This window comes from Kogia breviceps, chromosome 3 (assembly GCF_026419965.1).
Source record: "Kogia breviceps isolate mKogBre1 chromosome 3, mKogBre1 haplotype 1, whole genome shotgun sequence".
NCBI lineage: Eukaryota > Metazoa > Chordata > Mammalia > Artiodactyla > Physeteridae > Kogia > Kogia breviceps.
This window is the reverse complement of record NC_081312.1, coordinates 154,653,585-154,673,551: the sequence shown is the minus strand read 5'-3', so window position 1 is coordinate 154,673,551 and position 19,967 is coordinate 154,653,585. Positions and strand designations below refer to the sequence as shown.

At 53.1% G+C, this 19,967-nt stretch overlaps 2 protein-coding genes across 4 annotated transcripts in view; one reads left to right on the top strand and one right to left on the bottom strand.

The window, feature by feature from the left end:
• CEMIP (cell migration inducing hyaluronidase 1) overlaps positions 1 to 16,086 on the top strand; it is a 165,571-nt gene extending 149,485 nt beyond the window's left edge. The window contains exons 23-29 of one of the 3 annotated variants that reach the window (XM_059059141.2): positions 1,806 to 2,017; positions 3,008 to 3,193; positions 7,028 to 7,232; positions 7,445 to 7,531; positions 8,214 to 8,371; positions 11,501 to 11,601; positions 13,119 to 16,086. In XM_059059141.2, coding sequence (XP_058915124.1) covers positions 1,806 to 2,017; positions 3,008 to 3,193; positions 7,028 to 7,232; positions 7,445 to 7,531; positions 8,214 to 8,371; positions 11,501 to 11,601; positions 13,119 to 13,246 — 1,077 coding nt within the window. In that variant the 3' untranslated portion in view covers positions 13,247 to 16,086. Of the gene's footprint in view, positions 1 to 1,805; positions 2,018 to 3,007; positions 3,194 to 7,027; positions 7,233 to 7,444; positions 7,532 to 8,213; positions 8,372 to 11,500; positions 11,602 to 11,793; positions 12,165 to 13,118 lie in introns of those variants that run through there. The other 2 variants (XM_067030042.1, XM_067030041.1) reach the window with 2 other exon arrangements.
• Positions 1 to 19,967, bottom strand: part of MESD (mesoderm development LRP chaperone) — a 65,205-nt gene that overhangs the window by 23,815 nt on the left and 21,423 nt on the right. The gene's annotated exons all lie outside the window — the stretch shown is intronic.

Below are 19,967 nucleotides of genomic sequence, written 5' to 3'. Positions count from 1 at the left end.
CTGCAGGACTTTCTCAGCCGTGCTCCAGAGCCCTGCAGAGGAGGTGGACCCGTGGAATGATCCAGGCCGAGGCGTCTGCTGCATGGGTGGGCAGGGCAAGGGATTTGATGCTACGGGAGCGAGTGGTTGACCTGATGGTCTAGGGCAGATAAGAAGGGAAGTAGAGGGCTTCCCTGGTGGCGCAGTGGTTGAGAATCCGCCTGCCGATGCAGGAGACACGGGTTCGTGCCCTGGTCCGGGAAGATCCCACATGCCGCGGAGCAACTAAGCCCGTGAGCCATGGCCGCTAGGCCTGCGCGCCCGGAGCCTGTGCTCCGCAACGGGAGAGGCCACAACAGTGAGAGGCCCGCATACCGCAAAAAAAAAAAAAAAAAAGAAGGGAAGTAGAGTCAGAAGGAGCTGACAGATTGGGGTCATGACCTGAATAACTAAAGGCTGACCAAACCCTTAAGGCTTGCAGGCACACTTTGCGGGCATTATAGCATCCTTGATTCAAGGGTGAGACATTCCATGTGGAGCCTTGATCTTGAGCTTCCCTCCCACCCTTTCTTTCTGATACATTGTTTATTTTCTGCCAAAAAGGGCTGATTGTTAGTTAGAGCTTGGAGGTTACCATACCTGGCTACTGGTGAATTATCATTAATAATCTCCTCCCTCCACTTCGCAGCTTACAAAATGCTTTACTATACCTTTAAATTCTTATACCCATGATAGCGCCATACTAGGGCAGGGTTGAAGTTTCTCTTCCCATTTTATATGTGATACAACTAGAGGGGAAGATAACCCCTTCTTCCCAAAGGCACACGTTATTGCATCTTGACACGATGGTCTCGGCCACAGCTACAGGGATGTCACCTAATGAAATGGGACAGGTCTTAAAACAGGACACAGTATTTTATTTTTTTTAATGAATTTTTTTATTGAAGTCGAGTTGATTTCCAATGCTGTGCCAATCTCTGCTGTACAGCAAAGTGACTCAGTTCTACACATACAGACATTCTTTTTTAAATATTCTTTTCCATTATGGTTTATCACAGGATATGGAATATAGTCCCCCGTGCTCTACAGTAGGACCTTGTTGTTTATCCATTCTGTATATAATAGTTTGCGTCTGCCAACCCCAAATTCCCAGTCCTTCCCTCCCCCTCCCTCCCTTCCCCTTGGCAACCACAGGTCTGTTCTCTGTCAGGACACAGTGTTTTAAACCAAGGGTGGCCCAAACCATCCAGGCTCTTTTGTTTTGTCCCTTGGACTCGGTGGCTGACGGTCTTGCTTTCATATTTGTCTCTGAAATGAGACGCCATTCATCCCCCGATGTGCACTGACAGCCGCGTGGACTGGCCACACAGGCCGGACACTGAGAATCGGAGGGAGAAGGTAGGCAGCGCATCAGGCTCTTTCTCAAATACAGACAGGACAGCAGCCGGTTAAAGGGGAGCTGCATTTGCAGCACACGTGTAATAAAACTGTCTCCCTTCCTCCTCCTTCCTGATACCCCTCCTTTTCCAAAGTTTGCTGACTGTTAAGCAGACTCCCCTCAAGTTTCCACTGGTCTCTCCTCTACACTTTTTTTTGAAGATGTACAGAAAGCGTTAGCTAGATTGCACAGTACGGCTCAGGCTGCATTCACCAGCAGAAAGAGATGCCCCCTTATTTGGCCTTCTTTCATTCAAGCTTTCTAAAAAGGGCTCTGTGAAGAGAAAGTGCTTTTGAAAGCGTAGTCTGTAGTCAGATGCTAACCAGACGCTCTTGGAATAATCCCTTGTCATTGCCTCGCTGTGTGTTTCCTCTCTGGGCTTTAAAAGATGTACATTCAGGCCTACAAGACCAGTAATCTGCGAATGAAGATCATCAAGAATGACTTCCCTAGCCACCCTCTCTACCTGGAGGGGGCCCTGACCAGGAGCACCCACTACCAGCAGTACCAGCCAGTCGTCACCCTGCGGAAGGGCTACACCATCCACTGGGACCAGACGGCCCCTGCCGAGCTCACCATCTGGCTCATCAACTTCAACAAGTGAGTGGGTGCCTGGCCTGGAGCAGTGTGGCGTGGGGACAGCTGCTCTGGCTGAGCTCAAAGCAGCCGTGATAAGGATGCCCCGTTGCAGAGCCCCGGGCTTCCCGCTCACAGACCCTCGGGCTCGCCCACGTCATCCCTGCATGAGGATGGATCCAGACGTGACATCGCTCGGTGGTTAAGGATCAGAAGACCTGGGCTGAGCCCCCCGTTCTGGGCGTGGGTGACCTCAGGCAGGGCCTCTCACCCCTGGGAACCTTAGTTCCTTCGTCTAGGAGACGGGGATAGTCTTACTCTGCAGAGCTGCAATGGGGATCGAGTGGGACAGTGTTTGGCAGGCGTTTCACCCAGGACCTGGCTTTATGAAGGGCTCAGTACGTGGTCAGAAACCCCTGGTGGCTCTTGTTACCATTTTATCGGGGGGAAGGGGGCGGGAACAAGGCTCTGCGAGGTAGAGGGATTAGGCTGAGGGCATCTGGAGGGAGCTTCATGTCTTTATGTTCACGTATTTTCTATGCACATCATTAATTTGTCACAGTAGTCCCGTGAGACAGACATTTATCAGTTGCAGAAAATGATACCCAAAGAGTTGAAACGGGCCCCACGGTCAGGCTGGACCAGGAAGGGGCTGAATCCAGGTCTTACAGATCCTGGCTCTTTCACTCCAGTCCTATTGAAAGAACGTTCATTTCCCGCCCACCCCCACCCCCAGCCAACGACCCACACAGGGCACCCAGTGCAGGCCCTGGGGACGCCCCACTGACCCTTTGCAATGATCCCTCTCATTCACCGCGGTCACCGTTTCTCCCTCTCTCCTTGAACACTTTGTGACGCAGTCATTACCAACAGCAAGCATCCTCTCAAAAATTCCCACTGAAAAGTGGAAGTGCCATTTGGTGGAGAACGCTTTGGTCTCTGGCCAAGGCACACCGAGGAGGCCCTGTGGCCTGGACCTCCTCGCTTGTAACCTGACTGCACTTCCGGTTCTAGGGGCGACTGGATTCGAGTGGGGCTCTGCTACCCGCGGGGCACCACCTTTTCTATCCTCTCGGATGTTCACAATCGCCTGCTGAAGCAAACGTCCAAGACGGGCATCTTCGTGAGGACCCTGCAGATGGACAAAGTGGAGCAGAGCTACCCTGGCAAGAGCCACTATTACTGGGACGAGGACTCGGGGTAAGGAGCCCCCTCTTGGCTGCAGGAACGCGGTCATTCTCCTGCTCTGTCCCCCGGCCTTTCCAATAATCCTCAGACCTGCCATGCAGTTGGTGCCGTTTAACGTAGGATCCTTTCCTAGGCACTTCTATTCTCAGGCAGTTTGTGCCATATCCACCAATGACATTTTTAAAGCTGTGACGCTTTGGGGGTAAAAGAAGCACTCTATTACATGGATAGTAGCGAATATACCTATTTCAGGGGAAAAAAAAGCGAAAGCAGTGAATCTTATTTTCTTTTCTTTTATTTTTTTTGCGGGCCTCTCACTGCTGTGGCCTCTCCCGTTGCGGAGCACAGGCTCCGGACGTGCAGGCTCAGCTGCCATGTGGCTCACGGGCCCAGCCGCTCCGCGGCATGAGGGATCTTCCTGGACCGGGGCACGAACCCTTGTCCCCTGCATCGGCAGGCGGACTCTCAACCACTGCGACACCAGGGAAGCCCAGCAGTGAATCTCAGAACTGAGAAAATGTGGTACAGGACCTCAATTCCATACAACTCAGTCAGAGCAGATGATATTATCCCTAATTTAGAGATGGGCAGGGACTTCCCCGGAGGTCCAGTGGTTGAGACTCCCCGCTTCCACTGCAGGGGGCACAGGTTTGAGCCCTGGTTGGGGAACTAAGATCCCACGTGCCACGCAGTGCGGCCAAAAAAAAAAAAAAAAAAAATTAGAGATGGTCAAAGAAGGCACAGGATAAATAGGAATGACTTGCTCTGGGGATACCGCACAAACTTGGCGTGGCTAGTTTTGAGCTCACACCTATCTGTAACCAAAATCCTCCCCCTTTTGCTGAACTGCACTAGGTTCTATTCAGCAGGGATCTAATGGGGACAGAGTACTGTTCCCGGAGACAGTGAGCTATTTGGTCACCTCCCCTAAAAAGAGAGTATTCTGACATCTGCAGAATGCCAGCACGTCTCCAAAGTGGTGAAGCTATTGCTAGCCAGCCCTCCGGGGACTAAGGGTAAAGGATTGTTTTATGGCCATTTTTTCCATTCTTGTAGTGAAATCAAGAGTAATGAGATAGCTAGAAGATGCTTACAAATATCTATACAGTTAGGGCTTTATCGGTTTGATTAAAGGAAAATTCAAATTTGAAAGTCAGAAGCGTAAGTAAAAATGTTGGGATTAGGGGAAGCAGCAAGTAGCACCCCTTTTCCCACATCAGTGCTAAGCCAGTGTTGGAGCAGGCATGACAGCAGGTGAAGAAGGAACTGTCTGTCCTACTGATGATGGAGCTGCTGGGGAACAGATGTTCCCAATGCTGTCCCCGAGTGCACCTACCCAGTCCCAGGCAGCCCTGAACAACCGGGGGGCTCCCCACTCAGAGCCCAGCTCCCCAAACTTAGGGTGCAGTGGGAGCAGACCAGAGTCCGCCTCGCTATGGGCTGACCCGTGTACCCCCATCCGGCAACCACACGCGTCACTCCACTTGCCCCGGGAAGACGTCCGTGAGGGGATGGGCCGGGTGCAGGAGTGTTTAGAAAAAAAACCCTTCCGTGTGAAAACCAGAGGGGGAATTATATATCCTTCATACAACAGCAGAAACGATCAGTACTATGATTTTTAAAATGGTAATAAGGTAAAAGTCTTCATAGCACCACCTGTGCATGATTTCTTCGTTTGTCGATAGGATCGTGAGAATTGGGGTGTTGCAAAGGTGTGAATTTTTCAAACGGGAACGGCCACTAAATAAGTTGAACCTTTTTGATCAACACATTTAAAAATTTGCGGTTTTTCCCCTTTAAGCAGGTTTTGCTGCTTAATTCACCCTTTTTGTTGGTGGCGTAGTTAATCATCATACCTATTGATTATGATGCTGTGCTATAGTTCAGTGACAGCCTTAGGGGCTATGGGCTGGGTTACAGGGTGTCTGTTGCGTGTGCAAAAGCCCAGACTCCTGGGCTTTTCCAATTCTTAGGGCTGTTTTCATGATCTTTCTGCCTTACAAACGTGTTGCTCTTTCTTACTCACGTTCAGAGCACCTGCTTTCAATGGCTACCTTCTATTCTGCTATGGCCTAGGACACTTGATAACCAGCTTGTCATAATTGGGGGTAAAATTAAAAGTAAGTAGGCTACAAGTGAAGGGGTCCTGAAGTGTGAAATATATTTCACACCCTGAATCACCTCTGTAAATCCTTCGAGGTTAAAAAAAAAACCCACTCAGGTGATTTCATCTGTGTCCTGGAGTTTGCCAGATGCCACCTAAGCGAGGTATTGCTAAACTATACATAAGTGTAGTATTCAGGTGCACGGCCATCAGGAGGGCTGCCCTGAAATACTACCTGGTCACAGCCAGGATTTGAGCCCAGGCTTACTGGCGCCAGGGCCTCCCAGTCCAGCTGACTAGGACACATCCATGTCGAAGGTGAGGATTAGAGAGGGCAGCTGCTGTCTGGAAAATAAGGAGTGGAAGCTAGATGGTCTTCTAGGGCCCTGCAGTTTGGATAATTTGATAGACCATGACAGCGGGGAAACCTGAACACTGATAGTCTCGTGCAGAAGCCCTAGGAACAGAGTCTCTGGGTCTCTTTCCGGGATTTTGCTCATGACCTTGTCCCCTGGGGTGGTTTCTGACCTTGTGTGGGAGCCTCTGGTGGAGAAACAGTGACAGGCCACACTGAACTGCCTTCCTCCTAAGCAGCTCAAAGCTTCCCCCGCCCCATGCAGAGCATGGAATGCAGAGGAAGAAGCTCTGTTCTCAGCCGGAGGGAGAGATCCCCCAGCAATTCTTGCATATGAACACTATTCTATTCAGGGGTTGCTTGATGTCAAGAAACGTAAAGCCACTTAAGTAAACTCAGACAAAGTGGAGGTGTTCCTGAGAGGGAAGCAAGGCATCTTCAGGAAGTCATCCCAGCTGGGCTTCCTGGGCTCCTGTGCTGAAGGCAGCCAAGCCCTAGGGACCAGATGGCCTGCCCAGTTCTGCTTCCCTCTTTCTCCTCACATTCACACACGTTCCCTTGGTGAGCATTTTCCTCACCAGGCACAGGGGTGGGATGGAAAATCCCAGCTCTGTCCCCTTCGTGCTGTGTGGTCCTGGCAAGTCACTTCGCTTCTCTGAGCCGCTGGGATCTGAGAAATTGGGATGATAACAGTGCCTGCTGGACTGGATTGTCTGAGGATTAAATGATAATATGTCAGTTTACGGCATGTGCATGTCATGGCATAGAGTACGTGTTCAGAAAAGGAAAAGTGTCAGTGTTAGCTTTTTCTTCAATGCATTTGTTTTTTAACTTCTCCAACCACATAAAACCTTGTGGTAGGACTTCCCCGGTAGCGTAGTGGTTAAGAATCCACCTGCCAATGCAGGGGACACGGGTTCGAGCCCTGGTCTGGGAAGATCCCGCATGCTGCAGAGTAACTGAGCCCATGAGCCACAACTACTCAGCCTGGGCCCTAAAGCCTGTGAACCACAACTACCGAGCCCGCGTGCCACAACTACTGAAGTCTGTGCACCTAGAGCCTGTGTTCCGCGACAAGAGAAACCACCGCAGTGAGAAAAACCACGCACTGCAACGAAGAGCAGCCCCCTGCTCTCTGCAGCTAGAGAAAGCCCACGTGCAGCAACGAAGACCCAACGCAGCCAAAAATAAATGAAATTAAAAACAAACCCCCAAAAACCTTGCGGTAGACACAGATCCATTTTGTAGGGCTCACCCGGCTCTAATCACTGTGGCCAGCATGCAGTTCTGGGTAAATGCCTTTGGGGGAGGAGGGGTGGGGGAGGAGGGGGAGGAAGAGGAGGGTGCGGACAGCAAAGGGAACCAGCCTCCCTGCTCCTGTTCGCAGGCTGCTCTTCCTGAAGCTGAAAGCCCAGAACGAGAGAGAGGAGTTCTCCTTCTGCTCTGTGAAAGGCTGTGAGAGAATAAAGATTAAAGCAATGATCCCAAGGAATGCTGGCGTCAGCAACTGCGCGGCCACAGCCTACCCCAAGTTCGCGGAGAGGGCCGTCGTGGACGTGCCGATGCCCAAGAAGCTCTTTGGTTCTCAGCTGGTGAGTGGCCGACAGAGAGCCCGGGCCTTCCGAGGGGGCCCAGACGCCAGCAGGTCCTCTCCAGACATCTGCTCGACATCTGCTCCGCTCCTCAGACGGCTTCCCGTGCCCGGGGGCACGGGGCAGTGGGGGGGGGGGGGCTGACCACCCATCGGGCCGTACGCTTGACTCCACCAACCTGACAGCCACACTGGGTTTCGTTTACTTTCCAGAAGACCAAGGACCACTTCCTGGAGGTGAAGATGGAAAGTGCCAAGCAGCGTTTCTTCCACCTTCTCAACGACTTTGCCTACATCGAAGTAAGCAACCCTCACCCCTGCCCAAAGGGGCTTTGCTCACTGAGACGTGGTGTTAGTTTCCTAGGGCTCTCTTGTCGCGAATGACCGCAAACCCGGTGGCTTAAAACAACAGGAACTTATCCTCTCACAGTCCACAAGCCAGAAGTCCCAAGTCAAGGCGCTGGCAGGGTTGGTTCCCCCTGGAGGCTCTGCGGGAGGGTCCGTTCCAGGCCTCTTCTAGCCTCTGATGCTGCTGGCAGCCCTGGATATTCCTTGGCTGTAGCTGCGCCCCTCTAACCTCTGCCTCTGTCTCACGCAGTCTCCCCCCATGTGTCTGAGTCTTAAACCTCCCTCTCTCTAGTCCTTATAAGGACATCTGCCACTGGATTTAGGGCCCATCTGAAATCCAGGATGACCTCATCTCAAGATCCTTAACTTAATTACCTCTGCAAAGGCCCTCGTTCCAAATAAGGCCACTTTCACAGGTTGCAGCAGATGTATCTTTGGGGGAGGCCATCATTCAGCCCACTACAGAGGTTTGCAAGGAACTGACTGAAATGAGTTTTATGCTTCGAAGAGCCGCACCAGCGACCTCTGTCTTCAGAGTCTGCGTGGGAACCTTCCCCCGGGGCAGGAGAACCTCGGGGGCTCTGCTGCCTTTGGGACCCCCTGCATCACACTGTGTGCCGCTTGTTGTCTGCAGGTGGATGGGAAGAAGTACCCGAGCTCAGAGGATGGCATCCAGGTGGTGGTAATTGACGGGAGACAAGGGCACGTGTTGAGCCAAGCCAGCTTCAGGACCGCCATCCTGCAGGGCATCCCGTGGCAGCTCTTCAATTACGTGCTGGCCATCCCGGACAAGTAAGTGTGCACCTCTGCCTCGGGAACTGGCCGATGGCGCCGCAGACCCCTCCCTGTCCCTGAGACCTGCAGCACAGTCCGGTCTGAGAAGGCTTGGGGAGCGTCCACGGTCTGCCCACACATCATGGGTGCTGGCTGGGAAGCTTCCCTGCCTGGTGCCTCTCCCTTTGGAGCCAGGGCCGTGGTGAATGTAGGTCAGGCTGAGGCGGACGGTCTGCCCAGCTACAAATGGGAAGCCTGCCCTGGCCCTGTGCCCCCATCATGACCCACTCTCGTGGCATGAGCTCATCCCCTCCCACGCTTTCAATATGATCCAAATGCCGGTGGCTTTTGAGAATCTCCAGCCCAGATCTCCCTCTGAAAGACCAGACACTTTTAATTCAACTGCAACTTGGACCATGCCACCTGGATGTCTCCTGTGGAACTGAATTCTCATCATTTCTTTCTTTCTTTCTTTTTTTTTTAATCCCCTAAACACCAGTCACTCCTCTTTTCCACGTTTCGGTGAAACTATCATCTTCATCTTCCATCCGGGCAGCTAGATGAGAGCCTGGGCGTCATGCTGGGCTCTTGTCTTTCTTCTCTGTCGCCGCCACCACGCTCTATAACCACGTCCTGTCAACTCTACCTGCATCGTTGCTCTCCTGCTAGTTATCCTGCGGCATCCTCTGCGTCGCTGCTCTGTGTGGGGCCTCCCTGTCTGCCACCCACGCTGTCGGCAGTGACCCAGCAGGCTCCCTTGTCCAGCCTCCCCCTCTCGAATCCACCCACCATACCTGGGGGGTTGAGCTTCTTAACTACGTGTATCTCCTGTCCCCTTCCTAGAAATCTTTGGTAATTCACCTTCCAAATCTAACTCACATACCACCTCTTTGGTGAGGTCTCTTCCAGTCCAACCAAAAAGTTCTACCTACCCCCTGCACCCCGTAGGACCAGTGGACATATCTACCCCCCCCATCTAGGGTATGGACTTCTTGATGTAGGGACCGTATCTAACTCATATTTACACTCCTAGTGTAATGGGTGGAGAATTCACTCCAAAGCCACAACCTGGCATAGCAGACAGTCTAAGTGCTTAACGAAGTACCTGTCATATAGGAGGTGCTTGGTAAATATTGACGAAAACTAATGTACTACTTCTGAGATGCCGCATGATGGGCGTGACGAACTAGAGGCTATGTGAGATTCCAAAGAATGGGGTTTTGCTTAACCACCTTTTGTCTCCACTCTCGTCCCCCATCACAAGCTTCTTTAGCATGACATTTTCACGTGCAGATTCATACAGAAGGACCAGATTTGCCAATTTGGGGAAATACATGATCATGTAGAGATTTTTAGTTTTTATGCCTTTTGGGGCCAAAGGACTTTTTCTGGAAATGAAACAGGATGCAGAAGCCTGGAATAAGAAACTGAAACGCGGAGCTGCTCTGTTTAGAACCAGGGGTGAGAGGCGTGGGGCTACCCCAAGCAGGACTGCTTTCAGCCTGTGCTGCAGCCCTGGTGCACCTTTGCCAAGTACCTGGTGTGAGCCGTGCCCTGGGTTGGCACTGGGTACCCAGATAGGAATTGGGTACCACCAGACCCCGCTCTGACCTCCGGGAAAGCGGCAGGGGATGGGGCAAGGCAGGTCCTGCCCCGCTGTCACCGCAGGCCCAAGCCAGGCCGCCCCCCCCTTACCCGCCCCCCCCACAGGGCCAGCCTTGCCCCAGGGTCCCAGGGAAAGAAGGAGGCGCTGCTCAAACCCGAACCTTCAGGGATGGCTCTCAGGGGCTGTCTCTGCCCAGCCACCCCGTGGGGACCTCCGCACTGACAGGTCAGGGGCTTGGAGGGCATGAGATGCCCATATGAGACAGAGAGGGACACCTGAAGTGTGCAGGCAGCTTCTGGGTGCCGTCAGGAGGCTGGGCGCACGAGAAGCTCTGTCCCCCTGTCCCGCTCCTGGGAGCCCCGTCTGGAGGGCATGACCTTTGTTTGAGTCCAGCCCAGCAAGAAGGCTTAACTGAGCCAAAGGGATGTTAGCTTTTCTTCTGAATGGGAACAGAGCCCGAATCCAAAGTTGAGGCTGTGTTTGCGACGCTCCCTCTCTCCTTCAGTCACCAGTCCCCCTTGGCTTTCCTGGAGAGCCAGGTGCAGTCCCCAGCTCCCTTCCCCTCCGCTCCTCCTGCACACAAGAGCGTTGCATTTTAAGAGCTTGCCTTCTGCCCTCAATGGGACACAAATGGGGGTAACAACAGCTTCCAGAATCCTATACGGTTTTTCCATGTCTGGACTGTAGTCTGTGGTTACAGGATTCCTCTGAGCTGCAAACTAGAAGCCCCAGTCGGGCCTCTGCCCCTGTTTCTATTCCTGGGGGAGGTGTGCACTTCCTGCCGTCTGGTCCTGCAGGCTGTCTGCCACCACGACGACGGCTGTTTTCCCAGCACTTTGGCCCGAATGCAACCAGGGCAGGGGAAGAGAGACTCTTTGCTCCCAAGCTGGGCTTTTGCAAGTCAGGACCTTCAGGCTGGGCTCGCTCATTGCCCCAGGCCTCTGCCTCCGCCCAGGCACGGCTTCCCCTTTGGCAGGGCCTCTCAGATACTTGGTAACTGTTTGCCTCCATCACCCGCTTTGTAAAATGGAACAGTAACGCCGTCCTGCCTGAGCGGAGAGGGAGGATGTGAACCTAAGGGGTTAAGCCTCCTCTGAGCACAGGGTGACTCCCCACTCTGGCTTCTTCCAGCACCCCCGTCTCCATCTAGCCCTGCTCAGACAGGGTTTGCATATTTAAGTTAAGAGATGGTGCTGCAGTCGTTGGCGTGCCCGGCCCCCCCACCCCGGGGGGTGTGCTCTGCGAACCTGCTCCGTCCTCTGTGGGGACAGACAGGCAGCGGCAGTGAGCTGAGAGCAGGCGCAGAGAAGGCCGTGCACACCAACGGCAGCCGGATGTGTGGGAGGGTGCTCAGGATGTGGGTCATCACATGGAAAGAGCCGGGCAGCTCGGCACGCGGGAGAGGCTGCCCTTCCCCAGGCCCTGGCGGGCCTCTGGGCGCTGCTAGCTCCAGTCCCGCCAGGCCCAAACCAGCATCCCTCCCGGGGAACCCCCGACTCCAGCTTGTCGTCGAGTCCTCTCATCCATCCCTTCTTGCTCAGCTCCATAGTTCTCATGGCATCGAAGGGAAGATACGTCTCCAGAGGCCCGTGGACTCGAGTGCTGGAAAAGCTCGGGGCAGACAAGGGCCTCAGACTGAAAGGTAAGGGGTGTGGACGGGGCCTTACCCTGACCGTGAATCCAGATGCCCGGTGCGCAGGCTGCTGCTACCCGCTGCTGCGACCAGACCACTTTCCCCCTAAACCCGGGTGGGGTCTCAGAATCCTCAACACAGCTAGTGGTCTGCAGGTGTGTGGGGGCAAGAGGCCACCTCGTCCCCATCCCTGCCCCACAGCAACAGCATTCCAACTTGTGACCGGACACCGGAAGGCAACTGCTCGAGCTGCTCACCTATCGACTCAGCAGGTGGCCTTTTTTTTCCACAAAAGTATCAGCAGAAAAGTGGCTCAGTTTGACCCGCCTACCCAGTTCCTGCTACTCCAATCGGCCAGGGGCCCTACGTCTTCTGCAGCTTTCCAGCTGACGGCCAGCATGTGTACAGCCCTTTGCAGTTGGCAAAGCTCTCATTTGAGAATCTCATTTGAGAACCAAGGTCACACAGCTCTTCTGCCATAAAGCCTGGCACAGATCCCTTAGGGAAGAAGCCAGCCCAGACAGAAATGTCAGCATTTCATTATCGTCATTACAGACTGTGTGATGGGAGAGTCCTGGGGGAGGTCGAGAGGGGAGGCCGAGCAACCCTCCAGATAATAATGATAATGTCCATTGTAGTTACTGTGTAATGCTCAGCCTTGCACCTTGCTGAACATCCAATAACGATCTCAGTTATTCATTAATAACCTGTGTGACAGGTACTGTTATTCCCACTTAAGGTGAAGAAACAGAATTAGTTAAGTAATTTAAGGTTAGAATTTGGATCCTTATTTTTTCTAATCCAAAACTAGCCATCCTCAGTGGTCATGCCATCCTGACTGCAAAACACATCAAAGCTAGCAGCCTATCTGTCATATGGGACGCGTATCCCAGGCAGCTCAGAGAAAAATCAGGAACAGTGAAAGTCCTTCAAACGAGCCAAAAGAGAACACAAGGAAAACAGAAGCATCTTCTCCAGCCTGGTCCCGAAAGCATTTGGGGGCCTCTGTCCTTTAAATTCAGACCCTGCATGGGGCTTGGGAGTCTAGAGTTGTGGTCTGGGCTGCACCATCTACTAGGTGACCTTGGGCAAATTCCTCCACTTCTCAGAAATCCCTTCTAAAGCCACAGAATGTCGGAGCTGGGGCAGAAATCCCGTAGATGAATGCCATTATTTGACAGATAGGGACACTGGGCTTCAGAGATTCGCCGCTAATTGTAGGGTCAGCTCAAAGGTGGCTGGGGTTCCTGGGAGGTCTCCTGTGGGAACCAGAGCCAGCACTCTGCACAGGTGGCTGGGAGGCTCAGGTGAGACCCTGTGTGCCCCATACAAACCAATGCCGGGTACCACCAGCAACTGGCCACAAAGCTCTTCCCGGGGTGGGGGGGGGACAGTCCAGTGTGGCTAGAGGAGGGTGTGCCTGGGGGGGGGGGGTCAGGGGAATGGCGATGGGGAAGCCTGGAAGGTGGTGGCATATAGCCATGCTCTCGTGAAGTTTCTGCTCATGTGATGTCACTGCTTTTCAGAGAAAATGGCATTCGTTGGCTTCAAGGGCAGCTTCCGGCCCACCTGGGTGACTCTGGACACCGAGGACCACCATGCCAAAATCTTCCAGGTTGTGCCCATCCCCGTGGTGAGGAAGAAGAAGCTGTGAGGACCGCTGCCACCTCAGCGCTGCCCTGCAGTGGACTCTGACGGTGGCCTCCCGGCAGCCGCCTGGGGCAGCCTGGCTGGTCCCCCAGCCCCTGTCCAGCAGCTGCCGGGGAAAGCCACGTGTCAGCCCTGATGGGCCAAGGGGAGGGTATCAGAGACCCCCGGTGCTGCCACCTGCCCCCACTCAAGTGTCTACCTGCAGCCCCAGGGGCAGTGTTGGCTGATGCTGGAAACCTCTTTCCTGCAGCCTCTTGGGTGCTTCTCTCCTATCTGTGCCTCTGCGGTGGGGTGTGTGTGCGCACGTGTGTGTGTGTGTGTGTGTGTGTGTGTGTACCGTACGAGGAGACCTGCGTTGTGCTGGCAGCAAACGTCCACTTTGGCGGGAGCTCTGCCCCAGCTGGGAGGCAGCCTGGAGGGGGTGCTGGGTCGTCCACACATCGGTCGGTGTAGGAGGAAGAGCCCTGGTCCTAAGGAAATCTTCATTCCTGTAAGCAAGAGCCGACCTCCGCGGGCTTCGGAGCTGGCGTGTAGACCGGGACTCCGTCTTCCGTTGACCAAGATGGCACCGGCTACCCTCGGAGAAGGGCGAGCCTGCCTCCGGAGGGGTTCAACCTCTCAGGAGACGTTGGCACCCAGGTTGGGAGTTGGACTAGGTGACTTTTAAAGGTCCTTTCAGTTCTGAGATGCCAGAAGTGCGGTGCTGTGGCTTTTCACATTGTGCCCGGAACCCAGCAGTAGGTGAGAGCGTTCCTTTCGGCCAACATCCATGATGCTGGGTGCTCGGGGCGTACAGGATAGAGCGGGGAGAAGCCCTGCCTAAGGCGAGGGGCTCGCAGGCTGGTGGAACAGGTGGTCGGGTGTGTGTACCTCTGATGCCAGGCGGAGAAAGCCAAGAGAGGTAAAGAGGAGGCCTGCGGCAGTTCCCGGAGGGAAAGAGCTTAGGCGCTCGGGTGGTCGGGAAGCTTCCTGCAGGAACGAAGGGCAGGGGCATTTGGGTGGGCGGAGATGAGGCAGCCTCTGGAGTGGTTCCTGCCCACATCTGCCGAAGATGGGTGACTTCAAGGTCGCCCTTTGCCCTCGACTTGCTGGCCACCCGTAATAGAGAAGCGGGCATCAGAGGGGGTGATGGGCTGAGCTCATTATGGCCAGAGCGCTGGGTCAGCTGGTCCACCAACCACTCCCAGAGGGGGTGGAGGCAAGTCGAGAAAGGGGAGCTCCTGCATCCGGGGCCCTGAGAGCCCTCGCGGAGCCCCACACGGACACGCTCACACCTCAGTGAGCCTGGGGTTTCAGAGCTGGAAAGGACCTTAGGAAACACCTAGTCCAAAGCCTTCGTTGTATGGATGGGACACATGAGACCCCCAAGCTGGGGAAGAATCACACGGCCAGGGCAGGGCCAGGACGGGAGCCCCACTCGCCGCACTTACTGCCACACCACGCTGCCTCAACAGCCGGCCTGAGTGGCCTCGCGAAACGGGGGCAAGTCCCCTTGAAGGGAAAAAAGATCAGAATAGAAAGAGAGTTGGCCGATGACTGTTTCTCTCCTGGTCCTCCGCTCGCACAAGGGCGCCCTCCTCTGGGCTGTGGAGGTCCTGCAGCCTCCGCTTGGCTCAAACTACCTGCCCTGGCGAGCCGGCGCCCAGCAGCTGCGGTCACTGCACTGGTGCTACCTGCTTCTGTAGGTCTGCAGGCGCGCCCAGCAGACACGTTTTCGGTGAGCCAGCTAGGTGGCTCCGGGCTCTGAAGAGCTTTGGGTCCACCCCAGGCCCTCTCAGCCACTGCCTAATAACCCGTTCTCTCCCTTGCCCACCTTGGAGAGAGCCAGGAGAGCTTCCAGAGAAAGAAAACTATCCGTGGCTTATACTTCCTCAGGAGACACCAGGGTCGCTCTGGGTCTCGTCCCCTTTCCTGCCCCAACCACAAATTCTTTCCATCCTTGGCTCCAGCTGCCCAGCTGCGTCCAATGAGGCTCGGCCCAAGAGTCCACTCCCCAGGCCGGGCCAGTTGCCAAAGAGGTCGTCCCCACAAAACAGGTCTTTCGCTGCTAGGAGGTGACAGTGGGACTCTGCCGCTTAAGACTTGGCAGCTTCAAAGGCCCAGGTCCCAGGAAGGACCTCTTCCAGGCAGATCACAGGCCATGGGGAGGAGAGTTCAATGACCTCATGTTCTTCTTGTCTATAGTTCCGTTGAGTTTTCCTAAACTCTTAATGCAAGGGTCTCATACTGTGAACCACTTAGGATGTGATCACTTCGGATGGCCAGGAATGTTGACTGTCTTTGGTTCAGTTCATGTAAAAAAAAAAAAAAAATCTATTTGAAAATCCTCAGAGTTGTACATATGTCTAACAGTGCAGGATCTGTGCACAAAACTTTCCTTCCTAAACCATTCACCAAGAGCCCGTGTCTGGGCCTGTTCTTGGTAGCACAAATTTTCTTACTGCTTAGAAAATTGTTCTTGTTGTTCTTTCTGTTTGTAAGACTCAACATGAGTTAGGCCTTTAAAAAAAACAAAACAAAAAACACTCCTCTGAAATGCTTGTCTTTTTCCTGTTGCCGAAATAGCTGGTCCTTTTTCGGGAATTAGATGTATAGTGTGTTTTGTCTGTAAACATTTCTTGTAGGCGTCACCATGAACAAAGATATATTTTCTATTTATTTATTCTGTGTGCACTTCGAGAAGTCATTGTCAGAGAAATGAAGAATTGTCTTCAATGTCATGTTTGGGGATGTCCTTTGGACCACTTGAAAGGGGTGTACCCAGGGCCTTCTGCTTGCGGCAGAGGACATCGGCTCTGGTTTGGAAGATCTTGCTGTACCATAGTAAACATACAGAAGATGTCACCCACCTGTCTGCTTGTTTTGTTTTCCATTAAAGTGGGCCTCATTTAAAGCCAGAGAGCTACAGAAAATAAGATGGAGGAAATCTCCCTTGGCATCTGCCTCTCACTTCCAAGAACTATTCAGGTGTCAGAGTCCTACCTTGTCCTGCCCCAAGGGGGCGCTCACGAGAGCAGGTGGAGATGGTCCTAGGAGAGGGAATATGTCGTTCACGTGGCCGGCCGCATGCAGGATGGACTCCGTGCTTCTCACTCCTGAGCCATCAGTAAGCTGTCAGGGCAGCACCCTCCCCGAGGGGAAGCCAGGGCTCAGCAGTCTGGACTCGAAGCCAGACTGTTTCTTCCTCATGGGCACAGTTTTGTCAGAGGCCAAACACGGTATCTGAGAAGAATGTAGAGACTGAGGGGGAGAAACAGGTCCAAATCAAGCTGCCAGACAACAGGGGCAGAAGCACCTAGGCAGAGGTGAGGGGGGCGCGGGGGGCCTGGAGCGGAGAAAGTGAGAAGCTTAGAACGGGGTGAATGGGAGGGTCTTAGAGCTGTGCTCTCCAGTAAGGCAGCCACTGGCCACACGAGGTCACCTACATTGAAATTAAGTAAAATGAAATACAAATAAAAATTCAGTTCCTTGGCTGCACTAGCCACATTTGAAGCGCTCAATAGTTCACATGTCTAGTGGTTACCATACCGGACGGGGAAGATGTAAAATATTTCCATCAACAAAGAAAGTTCTTCTCTTAACGATTTCCAGGAAGCTTCTGGGGCTCATACACTGGACTTTAAAAAAATCTATGCTCCTAATATATGTATGTGTGTGTGTCTGTGTGTGTGTGTGTGTGTGTGCGTGTGTGTGGGGGTGTGTGTGTGTGCAGTCCACTTAAAGATGCTGGCACCACATTGGTGCTATCAAATTGTCAATAAACAAATACAGTCGTCTCTCGGTAACCGCAGGGGATTGGCTCCAAGACCTCCATGGATACCAAAATCCGAGGATACTCAAATCCCTTACAGTCTGCCCTCTGTTTCTGTGGGTTCTGCATCCTGGAATTCAGCCAGCCTCTGATTGTGTAGTATTTTCCATCCGCGGCTGGTTGAATCTGCGAACACAGAACCTGCGGATACGGAGGGCCAGCTGCCCACCTGGCAGAGCAGCCTGAGCATGCTAGGTCAGTGTGCAGTGGAAGACACATGGCTCCTGCCCTCAAGAAACTTCACCTGGAGGGAGAGATCATATCTGTACACTCATTCAACAGCTACTCTTGGGCACTTGCTGGGTGCTGGCACAGCACAAAGAGGAGCACAGCGGAGCGCCGTGGGGACCCTGTAGGAAAGGAGCCAGTGAGTGGTGTGGCAGAGCTCTGAGGGCAGGGAGGAGCTATCAGCTGGAGTGGTCAGGGGTCAATGGGCAGAGGTGGGATTGGAGTCAGCCTGGGAGACAGGCTCAGACGAGGGATGGGGCCTTTTCATAAGAGGCACAGCCTGCGGGCAGGGAAAGTAACCAGAGGTGTAGACTTGAGGATGGCCGGGCATAAACCAGAGAGCAATCCTGAGAGGGACGGTGGGTTGGCCAGACACTGGGCAGGCTTTAGGGACCCCTGGATTTGACTACGGGAGGGGGTCCCTCGTGACGCCTCAGCCAGCAGTTTCACTGCTTGAGTGAGTGCACAGCCCACAGGTTCGGTCGGTGAAGTCTAAGAAGCATTTGGGAGGACTGGGAGACCAGGCTCCAAGGAAGTGTTGGTTGAGCCACAGGAGACTGTAGCCAGCTCAGCACACGGCGCACGGAGCAAGAGGTAGCCCAGAGTGGAGAGGGAGGATGGACTTGGGGGCCCTCCCACACTTGTCTCTTCAACAGTCACCAGACGCCCAGGGGAGTCACTGCCAGGCTGTGACGTGACAAGGTGAGCACACCTAGCCCCTGTCTGCATGGAGACAGCCATAAAAATATGGAAGCAACCTAAGTGTCCATTGACAGAGGAATGGATTAAGATGTGGTACATATATACAATGGAATATTACTCAGCCATAAAAAAGAATGAAGTAATGCCACTTGCAGCAACATGGATGGACTTAGAGATTATGATACGGAGTGAAGTAAATCAGAAAGAGAAAGACAAATAGCGTATGCTATCACTTACATGTGGAACCTAAAAACATAGCACAAACGAACTTGCTTACAAAACAGAGTAAGACTCATAGACATAGAAAACAAATTTATGGTTACCAAAGGGGAAGTGGCAGAGAGGGATAAATTGGGAGCTTGGGATTAACAGATGCACACTACTATATATAAAATAACCAACGAGGACCTACTATATACCACAGGGAACTGTACTCAGTATCTTGTAACAAACTATAATGGGAAAGAATTAAAAAAGAATATAATTACATATATATGTATAAACAAACCACTTAGCTGCACACCTGAAACAAGCACAATATTGTAAATCAACAGAGAGGAAGATAGGAAATTCAGAAGAGTGGAGTATGCTCTGAGGGTTCCCCTCTCTTAAGGGCTCATCCCTAAGCAAGTGAGGGGGGCCAAGAGAACCCCTGGTGGGGAGATTGGGAGTATCTGCAGGAAGAAGAGACTGCCATTTTTACACCTCAGTGCTTACTGAGCCCCTAGGCTCACAGGCCACCCAACCACTGCTGGAGCTGGGGATGAGAATTCTCTGGTATCTTACTTCCCCGTCATTTGGGAGAGTAGAGGCTGACGGTGCCTCTACTCTCGTCCTGGGGTGACAGAAGGTGGATGCAGGCTGGAGCTGCCCAAGGTTCCCAGGAGAACAGCCTCTGGGTAAATGGCCCTCCACCCGCTGGCTGGGTAAAGGATGCACGAGGTTTCCATGCATCAAGAGCACATCATGGAGGGACTTCCCTGGCAGTCCAGTGGTTAAGACTCCGAGCTTCCACGGCAGGGGGTGTGGGTTTCGATGCCCGGTTGGGGAACTAAGATCCCACAAGCCGTGCAGACAAAAAAATGAATAAACAAAACTTTTTTTTTTTTTTAAAGAGTACATTGTGGAGCTTAGCACAAGTGAGCTAGCTTGAAGGGACCCTGCCCCAAACAGCTGTCTGCTCAGGTGAAGGGATACCTGGCAGAAAGAGGCTATGGGGCATCTCCAAAGGCAGGAGCTGAAAAAGGAAGAGGCGCCACCCGTATTCAGCCTGGAAATGTACTGCTCAGATCCAAGTGGGTAAGGGCGTATTGGGGAAGAAGCCAGAAGACATCCCGTGCCAAAGAGCCATAACACCTGCCATAACAGAGGGCACTTCAGGACAGTTTGCAATAGCACAAACTACTGAAGACTTTTAACTTTTTTACCCCTTTTCCTCTAATCCCCAACCCTGGGCCCCAAACCGGTAGGAGCCAGCAGGAATGGGGAATGATGGGAGAAGTGGGGTGGGAAGCAACGCGGAAGAAGAGAAAAAGAATAGCCCCACTTCTCCAGCCCCATCTCCCCTGCAGGGGCTCAGACAGGGCCCAAGCAGGTGGAGAGCAGGTAAACTCGCTTTAAGGGGCAGGAAGAGAGAGCCCTGGTTTTTAGCCTTTGCTGATGTCCATGGTGTAGATACTCTCATCGGCCAATTTCCAGCTACAGTGGTTTAACAGCCAGATCCCAAGATTCCTATTTAACCACTGGTTCTGCAAGCTGGTACTTGCTGGCTTCAGCGAAGGCTCCGTCAACAGGAGGGAGTTGAAGGTGGCGCTGAGAAAAAAGTACAGCTCTGCTAGTTTGTATCCTTCAAAATCATCTCCTCCAACAAAATTAGAAGGAGTGGAGGGGAAGAGTATAAGGATAATACTCCCCTGGAAAGTATCATGTCAACTCCCTTAGAAGAAGGAAGCTGCTCAAACAGTTTTGCTTGTTTATAGCTTTT